Source organism: Ambystoma mexicanum, chromosome 4p (genome assembly GCF_040938575.1).
Source record: "Ambystoma mexicanum isolate Mex_15411 chromosome 4p, UKY_AmexF1_1, whole genome shotgun sequence".
In the NCBI taxonomy this organism is placed as follows: domain Eukaryota; kingdom Metazoa; phylum Chordata; class Amphibia; order Caudata; family Ambystomatidae; genus Ambystoma; species Ambystoma mexicanum.
In genome coordinates, this window is record NC_090927.1 from 382,170,433 (window position 1) to 382,195,256 (window position 24,824).

The following is a 24,824-nucleotide window of genomic DNA, read 5'->3' on the forward strand; positions in this document are numbered from 1 at the left end:
CGGAATTTATCTGGTGCCAACACCTCCATCACGTCTTCAGGGAGGTCCCAATCCTTATACCTCAACCTTTCAGAAGCCAAGCATGAAGGTTGAGGGATCCGACCTCTGGATGGAGAACCTGACCCCCCCCCTCCCGTGAGAGCAGATCGTCTCGGTAGGGAAGACGACGTGGAGGGCAGTTGGACAAGTCGAGACGGTCCGAGTACCGCGTCCTCCGGGCCCACGCCGGAGCAATGAGGATCATCTGGGAACCGAACCTCCGTAACCTCTGCAGTACTTGCGGAATGACGGGGACTGGAGGAAATGCGTACAGCAGTGGGAATGACCACTCCACCACGAACGCGTCTCCTAAGGCTCCTTTTGGAGGAAATTCCCGCGAGCAGAACCTTTCGCACTTCCAGTTGACACTGGAGGCAAAGAGATCCACTTGAGGGGTCCCCCAAAGGCGAAGATCTCCAGGAGAATCTCCTGAGCCAGCTCCCACTCGTGAGAGATCGTGCTCTGCCTGCTCAGAGTGTCCGCCGTCTCGTTGTCGTCTCCGGCCAGATGAACCGCCGAGATCGAAACTTCCTGCTGGATGGCCCAGAACTCGAGCTGCATCGCCTCCCTTCACAGAGGAAGTGACCCTGCCCCCCCCCCTTTTTGTTGAGGTAGTGCATGGCCACCGTGTTGTCTGTTAGAATCAGGACACCCTTTCCTCGCACAGTCGGCAGAAAAGCCTTCAGGGCAAGCCCGACGGCCCTCAGCTCCAACAGATTGATATGGAGTCTGGACTCCGACAGAGACCAACGACTGCTGACTCAACTCGTTGGCATGAGCTCCCCATCCCATGAGGGATGCGTCCGTCACGATCGTCACCTCCGGCCAGGGCAGCCAAAATGGGGCCCCCTTCATCAGATTGCCTTTGACGGCCCACCACAGAAGGTCCTGGGCGACCGAGGGCGGCACCTGAACAGGGTCCGACAGCCTGCCGGAGGACAGACCACTGGAGCTTGAGTGCCCACTGCAAAGATCTCATCCGCATACAAGCCTCTGGCAACAGAAGAATGCAGGATGCCATGAGGCCAAGCAGTCTCAAGAACTCGGACGCTGGGAGATTCTGGGCAAGTTGAAACTTGTGCACCATCTGCTGAATGTGAAGAGGCCTCAGCTGGGGAGGAAAACACTGCCCCAGGGATGTGTCGAGCACTGCTCCAATGTACTGGAACCGCTGTGTTGGCGTCAAATGGGACTTCTTTAAATTGAGGGAGAAGCCCAGCTTGTGAAGGGAGTGGCAGGTGACAGATAGATGATCCAGGACTTGCTCGGGAGAGCTCCCCCTGATCAACCAATCGTCCAGGTAGGGGTGGACGTGAATCCCCCCTTTCCTGAGATGCGCTGCCACCACCACCATGAGCTTGGTGAAAACCCTCGGGCGGAGGTCTCCTCTCACCGCCTGGAGTACATTTCAGAGGGTGATGAAGGCTCTGATGAAGGCTTGGCTCCGGTTACGGTACCAGAAGAGCTTATCTTGGGCCATAGCCAGTTTGATGACCTGGGGCAGTCACTGCAGGATGCCAGTGGACTGCACACCTCTCCGGAGGTGGAGTTTTGTAGGCCGGAGCCTGGCACTCATGCCGATTCTTCATACCGGCGCCTTATGTCTCGGGTCACCGAGTACTTGGGTTGGTCAGCTCCCCCAGGGGAGTTCGTTTAGGATGATCTCACGGACATCCTTGATCTTGGTCCCCCCACTGACCTAGTCTAGTTTGGCTCCTATAGTTGCTCGGGCGATGGAAAGGCAGTTATCCTTGGTTAGGAATGGTTTTGTTGCATTAACGAGTTTGGTACTCAGTGCTGAAGCCGAGACTATGGCGCTAACTTGTTTGTCCATGGATAGCGTGGCGTCTACGTGAACCCCTAGGGTTTTGACTGAAGATAGGACTGGGATGATACAATTGTCTATGTTGAAATTAATGTACAGTGGATTGAGGTTGGATTTCTGTCCTAGAATGAGGATTTCGGTCTTGTCCCGTTCAAGCAGAGGCCGTTGGTAGCCATCCAAGCTTGTATGGTAGAGTAGATTTGCTTTAGGGTAGCCGCGTCTTAGTGGTAATTTCCTGTCAGTGGGAGAAGAACCTGGGTGTCGTCGGCGTAGTTTGTGTATGTGATCCCCAGTGCGTTTAGTTTCTCAAATAGTGGCTTGGTAAAAAGATTATAGAGCGTAGGGGCAGTGCAGGAGCCTTGTGGTACACCACAGTGCATGATGGAGGGTGCTGCATGTGCTGTGCTAGAGAACACTTTCATAGCTCTTCCCTCTAAGAATGATGTTACCCAGGATGCTGCGTCATTTGAGAAGTGTGCAGCGTGTGTCAGGTGACTGGTAAGAGTAGTGTGGTCTACTAGATCAAACGCGGCTGAGAGGTCAAGGAGGAGGAGGAGGAGGAGGAGGAGGAGGACGGGCTTGCCTTTATCTAGGATGTTGGTAATTTCGTTTTTTAAGTCTAGAAGGGCAGTTTCAGTTCCGTGTCCCTTGCGGAATCCCGATTGTCTTTTTCCTAGAATTGCGTTGGATTCAAGGTATAGTTGAATCTGTTTCTGGGCGGCCTTGTCAAGTAGTTTCAGGAGGAATGGGACTGTGGTTATGGGTCGGTAGTTTTTGGGGTTAGTAGGGTCTAATGTTGTTTTTTTTAAGAGGGGGTGTACCCAGGCCTCTTTAAGGCTGTCTGGGACTATGCCCGTTTTGAAGGTTGTATTGATGAAGGCAGTGAGAAGGGGCAAGTGGTTCTGCGCAGTCTTTGATGATTTTAGGGGGGCATACATCGCCCTTGCATTGTGAAGGTTTGAGGTATCTGAGGATGTCAGTGACCTCCGCTTCGGAGATTTGGGTAAATGCAAATTTGGGCACGTTTCTTGCTTTTACATTGGGTTTTATCTGTGCATGTGCAGTTTGCTTTGGTAGGGTATTGAAGTGGTGGGATATTTTGTTTTGGAGGAGGTTTATTTTTGTTAGCGTGGCTGTTTGAATGCCTGTACACCATGCCTTGTCTTTGACGATTTCATCAGGGCAAGTGGGTGGAACGGTTAGTTCTTTGAATATATTGAAAAGTTCTTTGGAGCGGGAGTTAGCATTGGAGATGCGGTGATTGTAGGCTTCAGATTTAGCAAGGAAGATTGCGTCTTTGTATTTTTTTGCTATGGATTTGAAGTTAGCTTTTGTGGTATCGCAGGGGTTAAGCTGCCAATTTTTTAGCGCTATGCTTTTGTCTTTGCGCAAAGTCTGGAGTTCCTCTGTGAACCAGGAATTGGAGTGGAAGGATTTTTTTTCTTTTTTGTTTTCCAATGGGGCAACGGTGTTGACAGCCCATGTGATGGTGTCTTTGAATATTTCTGTGAGGATGTTTGGGTCAGCGGAGAACTGAGGCGCTAGGCATGGCAGAATGAGGAGTGCACTGATGTCTCTGGTAAGTTTTGTGGCACTTCTGGCTTGGGTCGCCGGTGCTTTAGTAGGCACTTTAGCACTTAGTGAGACAGGGATGTCAAATAGGAGAAGGTTGTGGTCTGTCCATGGGAGGATAGTGTTTGAGGTGATGGCTGTGTTACAGTTGGGGGTCTATAATCCAATCTAGGGTGCGTCCTTTAGCACGAGTAGGCGATGTGATCTTTTGAGAGAAGCCTAGGTTTTGGAGGTCTTTGGCTAGGGAGATAGCAGTTTTGTCCTTAGGGTCAATGAGTCCTAGGTTAAGGTCACCTATAAGAAGTGATTTAGTAGATTTTTTAAGGTTGTTTCCTAAGAGGTGATTGACTTGATCTATGAAGTTGGTGGTTGGGCCGGGAGGACGGTATATGCTATGAATATTTATTGTGCTATTTGAAGAGAGTGCTAATTTGACTAGGTAAGGTAACTGAGGTAACGCCTTCAAGTCGAACATAAGCACGCACAACAGGTTTCATGTTTTCCAAGATGACAAGGCTGCACTGCAATGCAGTCCCTTCATCACCTACTGCAGACTGCTTTTCTCACCATAACCTACGGGTAAGGCAGCCTTGGAGACAATGTGACTGTGACTGGAGTGATTGAAAGAAAGGAATGAACGAAAAGAACAAAAGAAGGTGTTCAGAGTAAGCACACCTTGAATACCAAAATCTGAATCTATGCGTGTGATACACCAGTGTTCACTAAAAGCAGGTGTTCACCGTTTATTTTTGGTGCATAAAAGGAAGGATGTGTGATGTAGTGGCTACGCTGCTGAGCTTGCAACATGGATTCCAATGCCCGCTTCAGCACTTGATCAAAAAATGTACAATTCTGGGGAAATCAATTTGTAAAGGATTGCCATCAATTGTAAACGTGTATACTCTGTTACAGCTCCTTGGAGCTAGCCTGGCATTACATCAAATACCTAAAATAAAAAACCACTAAATATTTTTGTTTTAAGACGGTTGGCCTGAGAAACCTGGGGGATGACAAAGCATATTCAGAAAAGGACTTTCATTTTTTCAGTCATGAGCACATTACTTAAGTTTAAGATGCAAACCAAATCCATTGTTTAGCTAAGGAAAAGCATGCATCCTTTCACAGAGTTAAATCACACATCACCTGTCATGTATGCAATACGGTGAAGGCTTTTGTGTGAAAATTACTTGACTTCCAAATGAGTAACAGTTTAGATGGCTACTAGCAACTGTGGACCCTGCAATACAGGGCCTTACGATCGTGCTTATGTGCACCATGGGGTAACAGTAAACTCAATAGTATGCATTTTGATGAAGAAAGGCTGAAGAGCCCCACCAGAATAAAAACATGTGACACATGCAGGCGCAACAACCCAGTGAGCAATCAAAATTTCTCAGCAACGTGGAGCAGCAAGTATTATATTAAAGGTGATCAAATCTGCAATCACTTACAGAACGCACTTAAGGGACCGCTGACACATCTGAATTATAAGCCAAAGGTAAATTCAACGAGAGCTAAAGAGAGACCAGATGACTGACGAGTCACTAATGTGGCGCTATTGCCAAGAGCTTAACTGACCTGGATGGCAACATAAGGAACAATGGGCGACCTTCTTGGAAGATGCAGCAGAATTCCTGCTATTCTGAAACTGCTCAGCCCAATGTTCGAACCTAAAAGGGCACAATAGAGTTTTACGATACATCATTTGGACATAAAATAAATGAATCAATAAACTATATATGATAAGGCAAATTCGAAAGAGCTGCACGACTGCAACAACTTTGTGATGGTCTCTGTTAAGATGGATTTCTAAAAATCAGGCCTGGGGGCAGATTTTAGGAGGCCGCACTAGTGATGGTGAATAGGGAGCTCAGAGTGTAGTCAAATCAAGGTAGTGTGAAGAACAGTCAAGGCTTAGTCTCTGGAGAGTGTAATCGCTGTCATGGACCCTCAATGAGCCCACACAAGACAATACACAATTCAGCTGAGAGAGCGAGTTATAAAAACACATTTATTTATTTTCGGCCTTTAGGATACACTGAACAAAGAAATTAGAAGTTAGCATTATCAGACAATGCTCTATAATACAAATATATACAGTCACCATTATGTCCATTCACTATATATCATCAAATAACTTTCCATGTAAAAACAGGTAGGTCATGCAGATGCAGTTCAAATGATGAGAATCAGTCAAAAGTAGAATTCTTTATATGTCAGATGCCCACACGTCACAGGGTCCAACACAAGGATGTTCACAGTTATCTATTTGCTCAAGGGATTGTGATGAATCTCCAGATGTCATCACTTCTCCCCAAGGTGGAGCCCCTTCCCAGATAGACCCCTGGAGGTGGTATTCAGAGGGAGGATTTCATAGAAAGGGACTTCCCCTCTGAGGACAAGGGGGACCATCTCGGGAGAACATGGTATAACAACCCTCTACCCACAAAATATGCACCTTACTATTCCATGAATCTCACATCTACATCCGGTTACTTCCGCTCGCATAGTGAGTGAATTGCAGGTACTTTCATCAAAGCTGCCCTTTACTGTGTTCCACAAGGTCAGGGTTGTACTATGGTACGTCCTTTCTTTCTACCTAAGGTAGTGTCTGAATTTCATTTGAGCCAGAAGGTGGTTCTTCCTTATTTCTATCTGACTCTCATCCTGGTAAGGAAGAGGGGCGACTCCATAGGTTGGATCCTAGGAGAGCTCTGAGCTTTTATATTTCTAGGATGTCCAGGGTCAGAGTGGATGATCAACTCTTTGTGGGATATGCTGGACACCGTTTGGGCCAGGCTGTTACCAAACTGACCTTGTCCAGGTGGATTATCCTCACCATTACTGAATGTTACAGATTTGGCAGGCAAAGACCCTCCTGGAGGGTTGCAAGCTCACTCCACTAGGGGCGTGGCTACTTCCACAACTCTACAACAGGGGGTTCCTATTAGGAATATTTGTGATGCAGCCACATGGGCTTCTATCCACACCTTTGTTAAACATTATTCCCTGGATACGATCCATGGTCAAGATATGGCCTTTGGAAAGGCGGTTCTTCATGCCGTAATCTGATTTATTTATTTATTTATTCGTATTTGTTAAGCGCACAAAAACAGCCCTGGGGCATCGTGGCACTGGTTACAGAAGAGGAGGACTTAGTTACACAAGGTTACATACAAGAAGGAACTTAGTTACAACCTGGAGATACATAATTGCAAGATTAAAAGACATTGGAAGTGTGTAATAATCTGGTAGTGGGTAGTGAGGTTTAGTTAAAGAGAAATGTTTTGAGATTTTTTCTAAAGACTAAGAGTTTTCAGCTCTTAAAGTGTGGGGGAGCTTGCTACAGAGTCTAGGTGCTATGTATGGGAATCCTAGGCCTCCCGCTGTAGCTTTATTAATTCGTGGTACGGTAAATTGGTTGGTATAACCTAGTCTGATGGGTCTGAAGGAAGCAGGTATGTGGAGGGTGTCTGATAGATAAGGCGGTGCTGTGTGATGGAGGCATTTTTGAGTAGTAGTAAGGATCTTGAAGGTGATATGTTCTTTGACAGGGAGCCAGTGAACAGATTGCCTTTCTTGTGAGATCTGCTCCCTTTTAGAGATGCTTAGGGCTGCACTCAGTGCGTTATTTTGAGTGATCTGAAGTTTTATTTAGAGGTGCCGGCTACGAGAGTGTTACAATGGTCAAGTTTTGCACCTATGGTAGCTCTTGCTATTGATAGACAGTTTTCTTTAGTTAAGAATGGTTTGATTGCATTGATGCATTTGGCGCTCAATGCAGAAGCGGAGACAAGGGCGCTGACCTGTTTATTCATGGCAGAGTTGCATCAATGTGGACTCCTAGGGTTTTTACAGAAGATGAAACTGGTATGTTGCAGTTGTCAATGTTAAAATTGACGTAAAGACTATCTAGTTTAGCAAGTGTGGACTTTTGGCCCAGGATAAGGATCTCCGTCTTGTCCGCATTAAGACATAAGCCATTTGTGGCCATCCAGGCTTGGATGGTGGCGTATGTGTTGTAGAGCTAAGGCGTCCGTGTGATATGAGCCAGTTAGAGAGAGGAGCACTTGGGTATCGTCTGCACAGTTGGTATGTGCGATCCCAAGTGCATTAAGTTTGTCAAAAAGAGGCTTTGTAAAGAGGTTATACAGCGTGGGTGCTGTACAAGATCTTTGTTATTTGTTTTTTTTTTTAAGTCCAGCAGAGCAGTCTCAGTTCCGTGGCCTTTACGGAAGCCTGAATGTCTGTTGCCTAAGAAGGAGTTTGATTCCAAGTAGATTTGGATTTGGCTGTGTGCCACTTTGTCTAGTATTTTGAGAAGGAAAGGGACTGTCGTTATGGGTCTGTAGTTGTTGGGCAACGCAGGGTCTAGAGGAGTTTTTTTTTTTAGAAGGGGGCAAACCCACGCTTCTTTAAGGCTGTCAGGGACAGAGCATATCTTAAAGGAGGCATTAATGAAGGCGGTAATAAGTGGAGCAAGTGGTTCAGCGCAGTCTTTGATTAACTGAGGAGGGCAAGCATCGCTTTTGCAAATTGAAGGTTTCAGATGTTTCAGAATGTCTATGACTTCTAGTTCCGAGACGTCATTAAAGGCAAATTTGTGGAAGTTCATGGTGTAGGCTGATTCAGTTTAGGTAGGGTATTGTAGTGGTCAAGGATTTTATTTTGTAGGAGGTCTATTTTGTTGAGCATAGCGGCTTGGATACTGTTGCGCCAGGCTTCATCTTTGATGATCTCGTCAGCAGAGATGGGAGGCACTGTGAGATCTTTAAAGATGGTAAAGATTTCTTTCGAATGCGACTTTGCGTCGGTTGTAGGCATTGTAGGCATCTGATTTGGCCTTAAAAATGGCAGCTTTCTATTTTTTAGCAGTGTCTCTGAATAAAACTGTAGTGGCGTCGCAGGGGTTGGCCTGCCAGTTTTTTTGCACCTGTCGTTTGATATTGCGTAGAGCTAAGAGGTCATCTGTGGACCATAAGTTCAAATGGAAGGACTTTTTTCTTTTTTTTCTTCTAGGGGCGCAATAGCGTTGATTACGTTGGTGAGCATGACCTTAAGAATATCTGCTAAGATATTTGGGTCTTGTGAAAATGGAGGGGCAAGGCACGGTAAGTTAAGAAGGGACCGTAGGTTGTCTGCAGTACATTTTTTGGAGCTTCTTGTTAAGGTTGCAGGTTTACGTATTGTGTTTTTTGTAGTAGGTGTTGTGGGGATTGTGAATTGTATGCAGCTATGGTCTGTCCATGGGAGGAAGGTGTTGGAAGTGATGGTGAAGTTGCAATTATGGTCTACCAACCAGTCCAAAGTTCTGCCTTTGGAATGGGTGGGAGACACAATTTTTTGTGCGAAGGTTAAGTTGGAGAGGTCCTTAAGGAAGAGGATAGCTGTTTTGTCAATGGGGTCATTATAACCTAGATTGAGATCACCTAGGAGTATAGTTTGGTGGATTTTTCTAAGATGTTGCTGAGCAGGTTAATGATTTGCCCTTGAAAATCAGAAGGGAGTCCTGGGGGCTGATAGATGACGTGAATGTTGATTGTGTTATTATGGGAGAGAGGTAGTTTGACTGATAGTATGTCAGCATTACCTTCCCATGTATGGGGAGTAAGTCTAGGTTGATAGATCTCTTTGTAGATTAAGGCAACCTCTCCTCCTGGTTTATTGGGTCTATCTTGCCTGAGGATAGAGTAGCCTTCGGGAACGGCTAAAGTTATGGATGGGCCTGATGCCTCATTTAGCCAAGTCTCTGTGATGCCTAGTATGTCTAGGTCATGAGTAGAGAGGTCATTTATTTCAAGGGCATGGGCCGTGAGGGAGCAGGTGTTAAGTAGTGCTAGATGGTTTTTATTTGGGCGTTGCTGTATTGTTATTTTAGGCTTACAGTTGGAAGGTGCTTTAGGAGTAGGTGTTGTATTAGTACACGGGAGGAGAGTGTGTGGACTGCTATGTGGAATGTTGTATTTAACAGCTGTACGGGATGCTAGTCTGAAGTTTCTTGTGAGGTTAAAGTAGTGTGGGTGGTGAGAATCATAGGTAGATTGCGCATTCTAAGTCTACTGAGTCTGCAGCTGCCGTTAGGTGTATAGGTAATAGAATGCAAGGTGTAGAGTGTGGAGTAAGTGGGTGTAGGGTTGGTGTAAATAGGAGTCATGTTGCTGAGGTTGGTTGAATAGGCAAGAAGGTAGAATTTGCCTTTCATGTAGCTCTGTGGCGAGAAATGTGAATATAAGGAGTAGCTTATTCATCGGGTGGTAGGGTCCTGGCCACATAGTAGTGTGCTGGGTTGATGGCGTGCTAGGTGGCGGGCTAGAGTAGAGGTAGCTTAGATGAGGTGTGGTGCTAACCGCCTAAACAGTATCAGTGTGAAGATATATGCTGTGAACAATCATTTGATTAAAATAGGTAGCTACAATGCATTAGAAATATGCGAGCTAGGTTACTTCAATATACGAATTAACAGTACTAAAAGATATCAAGGTACGTCTTAAAAGGAAGTATCGGTGTTAACACATGTAAACAATGGCATTAGAGCATATACATGTGCAGTAAGCAATGGGCAATGGTGCATAGACTAGAAATGACAGTTAGGATGGCATTTAGTAGTCGGCAAGGGGGTTTCTATGAACACAGAGGCATAGTCTCGAGCTGGTATACATTACTCACAATGGGTTAGAGTCCTTAACATACGGCAGTAAAGAGCACTGAGCCAGCGACTCAAGAGGCGAATAGAGGCAAACAGGAAGGGGTCTTTGTCATGATCACTGCTTGCCAGGACCAGCCCAACGTCCTTGGAAGCAGGCCCCTAACCCTAATCCTAGGCACCAGCCGGTCCCCACTGGGAGCTTTTGGACCTTGTCCTGGCGCCGGTGGCACCAGGCTCATCAAAACCATTGGTCCCGGCACTGGAAGCGCCGGGCTCATAATAGGTGTGAGGATGCTTGGGTGGACTTACCTGCAGCAGACCATGCTGCTTACTTACCAGCCACTTAGAAGCTATCTAAGAACAGGAACTACTTTCTTACCTGGGTGGGGCAGCACCACTCCCTGGATACAGCACTGGAACTCTTCTGGAAACTGGAACTTTTTTCTTACCTAGGCGGGGCCGTGGAAGAAGACGCCTCATCACTCCAGGGCTATTTAAACCGCACCCGATAGATGAAGCGTGCTTCGCGTTATTCTGCATCTGCAGCAGAACGCTCACTGAGTCTGCGCCGGCTTTTCTTCTTCTGATCCTGGACCTGCAAGAATCCTACTTACCATTTCAGTATCCAGACATCATCAGCACCTGCAAAGAACAGAAACAACAGGTTAGCAAGGCGAACTTTACACGCAGTATTTACTCACCTGATCCATCGGCTGCGGCCGCTTCGTCACGCCGCATCTCCACCTGCAAAGGCAAAAGCATTGCCATACTTACCGGCACGCTGTGGATTCCGGATTTCTTCGTTCTGCATCGCCGCCTGTAAAGACAAAGCATCGTTAACAACTTACTGGCATTCGGCGGACTCCGGTGCTGCAAACCAACATCTGAAAGGCAAAAGAAAAGACATTAAGCAGGTATTTACTTACGTCCATCCCGCTCGTCGCAATAAAACGCCTGCAAATACTCCGGCGTCTCTTTAACACGAACTAAGCTGCAAGGAAAGAGACAATTAGAGCACTTGCCATACTTACAAACTTCCAGGCGCGATACTTCATTTTCCATCTCAAGAGCCCTGCAATACATAAGGGAAAAGCATTATATAGAGTCTGCATATAAAAGTGCCACGCATTTAAAGACTATAAAGACAAAAGGTGTCCAGAAACTCACCGCTCGTGCAGACGACGGTAACCATCCTCTGAATTCAAGAGGCCTATGTTTCACCAGTGAAGGAACTGGCAACGGCACCCTGCACCAGACGCAGATGGAGAGCCCAGCATTCACCTATATAAGGTGAGCACGTTGACCTGGGGGCTCTACGAAAAAGCTGGGAAGAGAGAGGGAGAGAGGGACATGCAACTACCCAGACCATTAACCCCCATATTCTTTCACCTGCAGAAACCTCACTCTTCGAGTCCGACACACAGTGCGAAGAGGTTCGACCCCAGAAGCCAATCGAGTCCTGCACATCACTTTTCGAGTCACAGACAGGTTCCTGCCAAGACCCGCGCCTCTGTGGGAATCAGGTGAGCGTTACAGTCTTATTCTCTGGGCCTTCCTCGATTGGGCCGGCTTCCGCCTGCCGGCGGGCTTCCTGGCAAAAACTAATTGCGTTGCTAGGCAACGCGGTAAACGCCAATGGTGGTGGCCATTTTGGGAGGCTCTTTGCTCTTTGGGCGGCGTGCAGGCAATGGGCTTCGGGTGCCTGAGGGAGGGATGCACGGCGCACTCGTGGGTGAGGGGCTCACCTAGTATGGCACAGGGAGTGCTTCACAGCGACTGCTCCAGCAGCGCTGTAACTGTGTGCACGGCTGCTCCTGCAGACCGTGTTGTTGGTGAGGCGGTCGATCAGGGTGGGAGAGGCAACAGATCTGGATCCTCTCGGTGCGAGAAGGGCTCCTGCCCTCTCGAGAGGCTACCTGATTGGATACTCAATTCTTTTCCCTCCTCCATTTTCTGGTACTGCTTTTGGAGTCTGTCAAAGATGTGAAATACGTTGGAGGACACAATCCATTCGAAGAACAAGTTATTTACCAACTGGAAACGTTCTTTCGATTTGATGTTCCAACAACGTATTCCACATCGCCCTCCCAGCCTGCCCCTCTGAAGAATTTCCTATGCCATTGCAGTGGGTTGGACACTTCTCCGGAAGTGGAGTTTGGCAGGCCTGAGCCTGGGGCTCCCGGAGAGTCGTCTTACAGGCGGCTCATGGCCAGGGTCACAGAGTATCGGGCTGGTCCAGTCCTCCTGAAGCTTTTGTGCAAGATGATCTAACTGACATGTTAGATCAAGGTCAGTCCTCTGACCCGGTGTTAACTTTTCATCTGACATTACAGAAAAGGGTGGAGGCTGCTTGGCAGTCACCGGAATCTCTTCCGGCTGTTAACAAATTGTTGACCAAAAAATACCACCCTTCCGATAGCGACCCCAGCTACCTTTCGTCTCACCCCACTCCCGAAAGTTTGGTTAAATGTATATGGCTGTAAGGCGACAAGTTTATCATCCACTGAGTAATGGTGAAGATAATCCACCTGGACAAGTTCTGTTTTGTAACAGCCTGGCCCAAACGGTGTCCAGCATATCCCACAAAGAGTTGATCGTCCCCTCTGACCCTGGACATCCAAAAAATATAAAAGCTCAGAGCTCTCCAAGGATCCAACCTATGGAGTCGCTCCTCTTCGTTACCAGGATGAGAGGGGGATAGAAAGAAGGAAGAACCACCTTCTGACTCAAATGAAATTCAGACACTACCTTAGGTAGACTGGAAGGACCCTGTCCTCGTGGAACACAGTAAAGGGCTGCTTAGATGAAAGTGCCTGCAATTCACTCACTATGCGAGCGGACGTAACCGCAACCAAGAACACTGTCTTGAAGGAAAATAATCTCAAAGGACAAGAGTGCAAAGGTTTAAACAGAGCACCCACCATTAGAAATTTCAAAACCAAATTCAAATCCCAAACCGGCACCTGGAAAGGGGACGGTGGGAACACATTAGTCAGTCCTTTAAGAATTTGAGAAATCAAACTAATTTTAAAGTAAGAACAGTCTTCAGATGAGCGATTAAATATAGACAGCGCCACCAGATAACCCTTAATGGTACCCACTTGAAGGCCCCTGTGGGCCAAAGAAAGTAAGAAAGACAAAACCATAGGATTGGAACACTGAAAAGGATCAACATTCTGTCCTCTGCACCAGTTGCAAAACGTACACCAATGGTACAGGGATTTCATTGCTGGCCTTCTGGCCGAAAGCAACACCTCCATCACATCATCCGGGAGGTCCCAATCCTTATATCTCAACCTTTCAGATACCAAGCATGAAGGTTGAGAGTCCTGACCTCTGGATGGAGAACCCAACCTCTCACTCGCAAGAGCAGATCCTCTCGGTAGGGAAGACGGCGTGGAGGGCAGATGGACATTTCTAGAAGGTCCGGGTACCACGCTCTCCTGGCCCAATCCAGAGCAATGAGGATCATGTGGGATCTGAACCTCCTTAACACTTGAGGAACGACGGGGACTGGAGAAAACATACAGCAGTGGTAATGACCAATCCACTATGAATGTGTCTCATAAGGGTCCTCTCTGAGGAAATTCCCTTGAACAGAATCTCTCACACGTCTGGTTGGCACTGGTGGGGAAGAGATCCACTTCTGGGGTTACCCAAAGGGCGAAGACCTTCAGAAGGACTTCCTGAGCCAACAACCACTCGTGAGAGATCTTGCTCTGCCTGCTCAGAGCATCCGCCGCTGCATTTTCGTCTCCGGCCAGATGAACTGCCGAGAGCGAAATTCCCTGCTGAATGGCCCAGAACCAGAGCTGCAATGCCTCTCTGCACAACGGGAGAGACCCTACTCCCCCCCTTTGTTGTTGAGGTAATCAGGGCCACTAAGTTGTCCGTCATGATCAGGACATTCTTCCCCTGCACAGATGGCAGAAAAGCCTTCAGGGCTAGCCTGATGGCCCTCAGCTCTAACAGGTTGATGTGGAGTTTGGACTCCGACGGAGACCAACGACCACTGGCGGTCAAGTCATCGGCATGAGCGCCCCTTCCTGTGAGGAGAAGCATCCGTCACTGCAGCCACCTCTGGCCATGGTTGCCAAAACGGCTTCCCCTTCGTCGACCCATCACAGAAGATCCTGGGAGACATAGATTGGAATCTGAACGGGATCCGACATCTTGCCTGAGAACTGCAACCACTGCATCTTGAGGATCCATTGCAGGGATCTCATCCTCAGCCTGGCTTCTGACACCAGAAAAATGCAGGATGCCATGAGGCCGAGCAACCTTAAGAATTCGAAAGACAGGAGACTCTGGGCATGTTGAAACTTGTCCACCATCTGCACAATGTGATGAGCCCTCACATTGGGAGGCGAGCACTTCCCCAATGACGTGTCCAACACAGGACCGATGTACTGGAGCTGTTGGGAAGGTGTCAGATGCAACTTCTTGAAATTGAGGGAGAAGCCCAGCTTGTGGAGGGAGCGGCAGGTGAGACCGAGGTGAGCCAATGCTTGCTCAGGAGAGCACGCACAGATCAGCCAGTCGTCCAGGTAGGGGTTGACGTGAATCCCCCCCTCGCCTGAGATACGCTGCCACCACCACCATTAGCTTGGTGAAGACCCTCTGGACGGAGGTCAATCCGAATGGTAGGACCCGATACTGAAAGTGTGAGTCGCTAGTCGCAAACCTCAGGTACTTTCTGTGCTTGGGATGAATCGGCACATGAAAGTAAGCATCCTGTAGGTCCAGAGACACCAACCAATCCTGAAGTTGAAGGGCCTGGAGGACTTGAGAAAGAATGACCATCTTGAACTTGTCCTTCCTGAGAAGTTTGTTCAACCAACGCAAGTGCAGGATGGGTCTCAATCCCCTGTTCATCTTTGGGATCAAAAAAATAAGGGGAATACCATCCCTTGTTCCTCTCCGCTACAGGCACCAGTTCTATAGCACCTTTCTCTAGCAGGGTCAAGATGTCCTGCACAAGGAGTGGATCCGGAAGCTTCAAAGAGAGATTCCCTGGTGGATTGTTGTGAGGCCGCTTTAGGAACGGAAGACAGTAGCCGTGGGAGATTGTATCCAGAACCCACGCATCCGAAGTAATGGCTCGCCACTCTTCCAGATGCTGAGACAGTCTGCCCCCAACCAGCGAACCATGGGACATGGCCTCATGACTGTTTTGGAGAGGCTGCGGCAGCACCTGAATACAAAGAGGCAGCTGCATGAGCGGCTTTGGCACCTCGATTTCCATGACCACCACAGGTACTTTTACGCTGACCCCTTTGACTGGCGGCTCCTCTCGTTCTACCAAAGGAGGAGTAGTAATAAAAAGAACCTCCCGTCCACTGCTGTCGCCTAGGACGAAAAGGCGGAGGTTGACGCACGGCTGCGCTTAAAGATTTCGCCTCAGCTTTTGAGGTCTGCAACCTCTCAAGGCTCTTGTCAGCCTTGCTGCCAAACAAATGCGTGCCATCACAGGGCATGTTCAAAAGACGGGCTCGCAAATCCGGAGCAAAACCAGACTTCTGCAACTACACAAATCTGTGTAGAACTGTGCTCGCAGCCATGGAGTGTCTAACACTGTCGGCCGAATCCAAACCCGACTGGAGGGATTCACACATGGCATCCTTGCCATCTTGCACTAGAGCAAGGAACCCATCCCTTTCTTCCCGCTCGGGAATATGCTCAGCCGCAAGAGTAGCACAGTTCCACAGAGTGTGAAAATCGTGCCAAGGCACAAGTGGAGTTGGCGGACTTCAACGCCATACTCCCAGTAGAAAACACCTTGTGTGCCCAACCGTCAAAGCGTTTGTCGTCCCCATCAGGAAAGATGGTAGGGTACGTCGCCTGCCTCGAGGTGGCCATAGCTGTCTGAACCACCAAATCTTTGGGAGAGGGTTAGACGAAAGGTAGCTGGGGTCGTTACCAGAAGGGCGGTATTTTTTGGTCAACGATTTGTTAACAGCCGGAAAAGAATCTGGTGACTGCCAAGCAGCCGTCACCCTTTTCTGTAATGTCAGATGAAAAGGTAACACCGGGTCAGAGGACGGACCTTGATCTAAAATGTCTGTTAGATCATCTTGCACAAAAGCTTCAGGAGGACTGGACCAGCCCAGATACTCCGTGACCCTGGCCATGAGCCGCCTGTAGGACGACTCTGCGTGAGCCCCAGCCTCAGGTCTGCCAAACTCCACTTCCGGAGAAGTGTCCAACCCACTGGCATCATGAAGAGTTTGCCTCAACTCTTCCAATTGACTGTCTGTTACGCTCACCTGGTTCCCACGGGGACGTCGATCTGGACCGGCCTGGTGCCACGTAGAGCCGAGATGACTGACTGGACACCCCCACTTACTTCGTTTGTCGGCTCGTATGAATATCTTTCTGCAAAGGAGAAAGGGAATTAACCTCCCGTAATTCGAGCGTTAACCCACCTCCCACTCCCGTTGTCTGCCCACAGACCACTCCCGACGTTCCCTCTTGTTCTCACCTGATGGTTTAGAAAGGTGGGCTCTCCATCCTGCAACGAGCGCAGGGGCGCGTAGATGACCAGTTACTTCACTGGCGTGGAGGAATTGGTGAGTTCCAGTGTTGACTATAGGATCCAATAGTTTGTAAGAATTCAAATGTCTGATCTTCACTCTTTCCGATTCCCTGTAGCTTACCAACTTAACCACCACGGAGAGTCCAAAGGGCAGTTGGTGAGAGTCAGGTAAGTCTATAGTGGTTTTCCCCTTAGGGGCCGGGGTACGGCGATGATGCAGAGTTAACTGCACCGACCCGATATGAGGTGAGTTCCCCCGTGGTAATCCGGTACGTTTTTGGGGGTAGCTTGCTTACTTGTCCTTTTGTTTTCCCTTAGCTCACCTTGTTGTTCTTGTCTCCCTAGGTGTAGGCGAGCGGCCGGGAGATGCTGAAGATCGTGATGGAATGCGGAGATGCAGCGAAGGCCGGTGAGATCAGTGCGGCGCCGCAAGATGCGAGGCGACGCACGTGTGACTTCTTGCTTCCAGCTCGAGTGCGTGATGGATCAAGGATTCAGGTAAGGATTACTGTGATACTCCTGTTCTAACCTCTTCTCCTTCTTTCTTCTTATTTCTAGAAGCTCCGGGATTGAAGCGGGCGTGGCAGAAGACTGGAAGCTGCTGCAGGCACGGTGAGCGTTACGCTGCTGGATGCAGAATAACGCGAAGCACGTGTGGCTGTCCGGGCGTGGTTTAAATAGCCTAGGAAGAAGTCCCAGGTAAGTATTCTTCCAAATCCCCCACCCGAGAAAAAAGTAGTCCCTTAAGTAAATAGTCCCCCCTAAGCCCCATTTGGCTTGTGGCTTCGTGCAGCATGGTCTGCACCAGGTGAGTATGCAGCATGGTCTGCATTAGGTAAGTTTTCTGAAATGAGCCTGGCGCCCATGGCGCCAGGACTGACTTAATCCTTATGAGCCTGGCGCCATAGGCGCCAGGACTGCACCCAAACAGCCCCTAACTGGGGTTTTTGGGCATGCTCTAAATGGCATGATGCCTGCTTCTGGGGATGCTGGGCCTGGTCTGGCTTCCCGGGGGCAGGCATCATGGCAGCACTCCCCCTCAAGGACCCTCCTAAAGTCGTTCTTCCCCCCTGGCCTTGGTTTGTTAGGAAATTCTCGGTGGAACCTCTTCACTAATTGAGGTGCATGCACGTGGTCACTAGGTTCCCAAGACCTTTCCTGAGGACCGTAGCCTTTCCAGTCGATTAGATAAAAGATTTTTGATCTCACTTTTTTTGAGTCCAATATGCTCTTAACCTCAAATTCGGGCTCTCCGTCTATGAGGATGGGGTCCGGAGGTTTGGTTAGTCTTGTTCCTGGTTGTACTGGCTTCAAAAGGGACACGTGAAAAACGGGATGAATCCGCATATGAGCAGGTAGGTCCAACTTGACAGCCACCGGGTTAATGATGGCCTTGATGGAGTAAGGTCCTAAATACCTAGGGTTAAAGGTCCGTGTTCCCTTGAGTGGGATGTGCTTAGTTGCCAACCATACTTGGTCCCCTATCTGGTATTGCGGTGCTTCACTCCTGTGCAGATCCGCATCTTTCTTGTATTTTTCCTTAGCCTTTCGCAAATGTGCAGTTGCTTCCTTAAAGGCTTGTGTAATAACAGTGTGGAGATGGTCCACCGCAGGCATCTCCAAGTGTTGGGGCGAATCAAGGTCCGAGGTTCGAGGATGGTGTCCATAGATGGTAAAAAAAAAGGACTTTGTCCGGTTCCCGAGTGTACGGAATTATTGTACGCATACTCGCCAATCCAAAGAATGTCTTTCCAAGTACCCTCAGACTGATGTAGCATACAACGCAAGTACTGCTCTAGAGTCTGGTTGGTCCTCTCTGTTTGACCGTCGGTCTGAGGGTGGTGACTGGTGGAAAGCCTAACATCTATCTGCGCCAATTGGCAACATTTTCTCCAGAAATGCGAAATGAATTGACTGCCCCGGTCCGAAATCAACACGGATGGAAAGCCGTGTAGGCGAACAATGTTTTCAAGGAACTCTTTGGCCAGGACTAAAGCTGAAGGTATCCCTTTTAAAGGAATAAAGTGAGCCATTTTGGAAAAAAGGTCTACAATAACTAAAATGGTGTTAAGCCATTGCACGGGGGTAGATCTGTTATAAAGTCTAATGACAAAGTATGCCAAGGAGTGGGTGGGATATCCAGAGATTGTAGTAGTCCAGCGGGTCTTTTCTTTTGACTTTTATTTTGGGCGCAAATGCCACAAGACATGACAAACAATTTAATGTCGTTGTGCCAGGTGGGCCACCAGAATTGTTTCTTAATTTTGGCTTCAGTTTTTGCAATACCAGGATGTCCTTCCAGTAAGGTGTCATGGTACCGGGAAATGACAAGTTCTTGTAGTTCCTTTTTTGGCAGAAATAGCCGGCCTTGGTAATAAGGTAAATCATCGGTGACAGAATACTCTGGACCTTTCTTGGCCCAGTCCTGTAAGGCAACTGAATCAAAGAGCTGGTGAATCTTTTCTTTAATGTCCTCCAGTGAATGTATGGACGTCAGGCCAAGGATCCTTTGTTCGGGAATTATGGGTACTGGTTCTAAGGCTATTTCTGTTTCTCCCATTCCAATTCGGGACAAGGCGTCTGCTTTACCATTTTTACAACCTGGTCGATAGGTTATTACAAAATCAAACTCGGCGAAGAATAATGCCCAACGGAGTTGGCGCGATGGTTGGGCCTTAGCTGTCTTTAGGTATTGCAAGTTTCGGTGATCGGTGACGACCGTGATGGTATGTCTGGCACCCAGCAGATAGTGCTGCTAAGCCTTGAAGGCGGACTTGATGGCTAATAGCTCCTTGTCGGTAATGGCATATTTTAATTCGGGAGCCGAAAACTTCCTTGACCAGAATGCCACTGGATGAAGCTGATTGGTTTCGGGATCCCTTTGGGAGAGCACTGCTCCCATGGCTGAACTGGATGCATCCGTTTCCACTATGTATGGAAGCTCAGGGCGCGGGTGTCTTAATACAGGGGCAGATGTGAATTTTGCTTTTAACTCTTGGAAGGCGTTTTCGGCTTCCTCTGTCCACACAAAGCGTTTATTTTTTCGCAATAGCGTAATGGGATGCACAATGTGTAAGAAGTCCGGGATAAACCTGCGGTAGAAATTGGCAAAGCCAAGCATGCTTTGGACACCTTTGACTGAAGTTGGCGAAGGCCAATTAAGAATTGCGTCCACCTTACGTGTATCCATCCTGATTCCCCTCGGGGTCAGAATAAATCCAAGGAATTCCACTTCCGTAGTGTGAAAGACGCACTTTTCCAGTTTAGCATATAGTTTATGCTGGCGTAACTTCTCTAGGACTACTCGGACGTGTTTTACATGATCAGATTCTGATAAGGAGTATACTAAGATATCGTCGATGTAAACGACCACACAAACATCGATGAGCTCTCGAAGGACATCGTTCATGAAGAATTGGAAGGCTGCTGGTGCATTGCATAGTCCGAAAGGCATCACCTGGTACTCAAACAATCTGTACTTGGTGCGAAAAGCAGTCTTCCATTCATCGCCCTCTTTGATACGTACCAGATGATATGCCCCCCGAAGGTCTAGTTTAGTGTATATACAAGTGTCCTTCACCTGGTCTAGTAGTTCAGGTATCAAAGGCAATGGGTATCGATTCTTGATGTTTATCTGATTCAGAGCGCGGTAGTCTATGCATGTTCTAAGGTCGCCTTCCTTTTTTGGTACCACAAACAAAGCTGAAGATGCTGGAGATTTGAACGGGCGAATGAAACCATTAGCAAGGTACTGGTCAAGGTACTGACGCAAGTGAAGGTTTTCGGGTTCCGTAAGGGCATATATTCTGCTGCAAGGTGGTTGTGCTCCCGGTACAAGATCTATTTGACAATCATACGATCTGTGAGGTGGTAAAGTGTTTGCCTGTTCCTTTTGGAAGACATCCTGAAAGTCTTGGTATTCAGCAGGTAATTGCGTGGCAACTGGGATTACTGGGGCCAGGACTGAGTTTTGAGTTTTCTTAGGGTAGCAGGTGTGAGCACATTCTGGGAAGGTTAGTCTCTTCTCTTGCCAATCAATGCAGGGATTATGTTTTTCTAACCAAGGTATTCCTAGTATTAGTTGGAAATGTGGGGCCTTGATCAAATCAAACACAATAACCTCTCGGTGCCCATATTGACCCAGCAATGTCATTTCTGCAGTGGAATGAGTTACGGGCCCAGAGACAATTTCTGTTCCATCCACTGTGGTGACGACATCGGCAGTGGTCTTTCGGGTGAGAGATAGATTCATCCTGGAAGCCAATTCACAGTCCAAATAGTTACCTATGGCTCCACTATCAACGTATGCCCTTACCGCGTGCATGCGTGATGGTTGCTCTGGATCTACAAGGACCATAGGTATGATGAAATGCGAGGTCAGAGTGTCCTTCTTTAGGCTCAGCAAACGGACCTCTACACTTGCCGGGCTTGATCGTTTCCCGAGTCAGGTTCTAAATGGCTTTCGTCTGCTGCTCCTATAGTTTTCTTGGGTGGTTTTACTGGGCAGTTCCGAAGGAAATGACCGGTAGCTCGCAATAAAGACATAATTGCAGTTGTCGTCTTCTTTCTCTTTCCTTCTGCGTTAGGGGTCCTCTAACCCCCCCAAGTTGCATAGGTTCTGGGGCATCTACTCCCTTGGAGCTTACGTGGGTTTTAATCAACACCCTATTCTCAAACTTGGTTCGGTCAGCCTTTCTGGTTTGAAGTCTGTGATCCAACTGGACCACTAAATCTATATATTCAGCACAGTCCTGAGGCGGGCTCACTATTTGGGCTAAAACATCTTTGAGTTCTCCTCAAAGCCCTCGATGGAATAATGTGATTCGCTTGGCTTCAGGCCATTCGGTTTCCACTACTAATCTGTTAAAGGTTGCAATGTAAGATAAAAGGTCCCGATTGCCTTGCCGTAAGGATAAAAGTTCGTTATCCAAAGCCTGTCCTTGGGAGTGTCGGGCGAACAGTCTTTCCATGCTTGTTCGAAAACCCTGGAAATCTCGAAGAATCGGGTCATCCTGATTGACTAGTGGAATGGACCAATCCGCTGCACTTGCCGCTGAGATATGACAGGACAAAGGCCACCTTGGTCTGATCGTTCGGGAAGGCTCCAGGTCTACATAGAAAGTGCAAGCAGCATTGATTCATGAATATAGCAAACCTTTTTGGGTCTCCGGCAAAGCGTTCAGGCGGAGCCAAGGGAACGGCTCCAGGTAGATTTATCTGCACCAGGTTACTCAGTGATACAGGAGCTGGACTTGTCACAAGTCCTGGTAGAGGAGTTTGTCCAGCCTGGCTTTGCAATAGTTGTCTGGCCAAATCATCGGTTCGTTCTTATGATACTATCAGTTCTCTCCTGAGGGCATTAGTTTCTTGACGGGCGGAATGCACTTCGGCCCTTAATTCCCCTAATGATTGGGCCAACTGATCCGTTTCCGAGGTCTCCATGACGCCCAGGTGGGTATTTGTGGGTAGGCTTCGCATTCTGTTACGCTCACCTGGTTCCCACGGGGACGTCGATCTGGACCGGCCTGGTGCCACGTAGAGCCGATATGACTGACTGGACACCCCCACTTACTTCGTTTGTCGGCTCGTATGAATATCTTTCTGCAAAAGAGAAAGGGAATTAACCTCCCGTAATTCGAGCGTTAACCCACCTTCCACTCCCGTTGTCTGCCCACAGACCACTCCCGATGTTCCCTCTTGTTCTCACCCGATGGTTTAGAAAGGTGGGCTCTCCATCCTGCATCGAGCGCAGGGGCGCGTAGATGACCAGTTACTTCACTGGCGTGGAGGAATTGGTGAGTTCCAGTATTGACTATAGGATCCAATAGTTTGTAAGAGTTCAAATGTCTGATCTTCACTCTTTCCGATTCCTTGTAGGTTGCCAACTTAACCACCACGGAGAGTCCAAAGGGCAGTTGGTGAGAGTCAGGTAAGTCTATAGTGGTTTTCCCCTTAGGGGCGATGATGCAGAGTTAACTGCGCCGACCCGATATGAGGTGAGTTCCCCCGTGGTAATCCGGTACGTTTTTGGGGGTAGCTTGCTTACTTGTCCTTTTGTTTTCCCTTAGCTCACCTTGTTGTTCTTGTCTCCCTAGGTGTAGGCGAGCGGCCGGGAGATGCTGTAGATCGCGATGGAATGCAGAGATGCAGCGAAGGCCGGTGAGATCAGCGCGGCGCCGCGAGATGCGAGGCGACGCACGTGTGCCTTCTTGCTTCCAGCTCGAGTGTGTGATGGATCAAGGATTCAGGTAAGGATTACTGTGATACTCCTGTTCTAACCTCTTCTTTCTTCTTATTTCTAGAAGCTCTGGGCTTGAAGCGGGCGTGGCAGAAGACTGGAAGCTGCTGCAGGCACAGTGAGCGTTACGCTGCTGGATGCAGAATAACGCAAAGCACGTGTGGCTGTCCGGGCGTGGTTTAAATAGCCTAGGAAGAAGTCCCAGGTAAGTATTCTTCCACATCCCCCACCCGAGAAAAAAGTAGTCCCTTAAGTAAATAGTCCCCCCTAAGACCCATTTGGCTTGTGGCTTCGTGCAGCATGGTCTGCACCAGGTGAGTGTGCAGCATGGTCTGCATTAGGTAAGTTTTCTGAAATGAGCCTGGCGCCCATGGCGCCAGGACTGACTTTATCCTTATGAGCCTGGCGCCATAGGCGCCAGGACTGCACCCAAACAGCCCCTAACTGGGGTTTTTGGGCATGCTCTAAATGGCATGATGCCTGCTTCCGGGGTTGCTGGGCCTGGTCTGGCTTCCCGGGGGCAGGCATCATGACACTGTCTCCAGAAAAGACAGGAACCACATCAGGCTCAACAGGGTCCATATCAAAGTCTGACCTTTCCTCCTCCTCATATATGTCATCCAAAGGGAGGAAAAAGCCCTGCCTCGGGACAAAAGAGGATCTGGTGTCCACCACCGGCCTCACAGACTTAGAAGTAGCCGTCCTTGGAGAATCCACAGTATCAGGGATCTCCAACAGTACATTTCGCCCAAAAAGCCCCGAATGTGTCGTGGCTGCCGAAGGCTTCGGCGTTGAGTGCGCCGACGGCTTAGGCGTCGGTATCGGCGCTGAGGGCTGGAACAAGGGCAAAGTTTTGGCATCTGTATCAGACGGACACAGCGCCGACAGGGTCAACGCCGACCTTGTGTCCATACCAGGTTTCTGCGGTCTCGCTGGAGACGAGGACCGAAGCCTGGAAGCACGTCTCTTGCCACCATCCTTAGCCTTTTCTGAACGGGACCTCGAAGGTTCCCGATGAGTGTTGTGTCGAGGAACCGAGCCCGAAGGCATGCAAGCCACAGTACGAGACCGTTCCTTGCCGGCTTCATCAGAAGGCGCGGACGAAACTGTGCCTGCAATTGAAAAATCGCTAACATCTGCTCTCTAAAGGCAGCCCATTCCTCCTGATTCGAGGACTTCGTCAGGCAAGCCACTTTCCTTGCGGCACCTGGGACTGGAAAGGCGACCGGTGACATTGTTTCCTAGAATGCCGAGACAAGGTGGACGAATGACAGAAACCACTCCGGGACCGAGACCCCCGGAACTCCTCCCGACGCAGAGAGTGGCCCCTCGAATCATCGGTGGACACCCCCGTGGACTTGGATTTAGAGGACCTACTGGGTTTCAAACCCCTACCTACCTGAAGCTTTCCCTTACACTCCTGCAAGGCCTTAGCAGTTAGGGACTGGCATTTGGAACAGTCATCAGTGTCGTGACTCTCACCCAAGCACCACAAACAAGTGTGATGCGGGTCGGTAATCGACATTTTAGACATGCAGTCCCGGCAAGTCTTGAAGCCAGACCGCAGAGTCGGAGGGGTTGAAGAAGACATATTCACAAGGACTACAAGAGGCGCGGTGAGTCTCCAGAGGCTAAGGGCACCGTGCATCCTATTTATAACATCTGGTGACGTCGCCCTCGACGGAGGCCTTCGAGGGAAATCGACCCGACGCCATTGACGCAGGACGCCCTCTGCCGAAAAAGTTTCTGAAGTGAACAGCTGTGGACATTACATGTCAAAGATGTGGAATACGTTGAAGGACACAATCCATTCGAAAAACCAAATCTTCGATCTCCGTACGAGAAGTGTAACCACTGCCGAGCCAGGAGGGATCAATTACTCAATCCTAAATCAAGAAGAATTTTAAAGAATGTACAAGTTGGTGGAATCGCATTAAACTATTGAACACCCATGTTAGACTGATGAATA

At 48.6% G+C, this 24,824-nt stretch overlaps 1 protein-coding gene across 1 annotated transcript in view; it reads right to left on the reverse strand.

Annotated features, from left to right (window-relative positions):
* GEN1 (GEN1 Holliday junction 5' flap endonuclease) overlaps positions 1–24,824 on the reverse strand; it is a 742,451-nt gene that overhangs the window by 286,506 nt on the left and 431,121 nt on the right. The window contains exon 7 of the mRNA XM_069605926.1: positions 5,015–5,106. Within this exon, the coding sequence (XP_069462027.1) occupies positions 5,015–5,106 (92 nt within the window). The remainder of the gene's footprint in view (positions 1–5,014; positions 5,107–24,824) is intronic.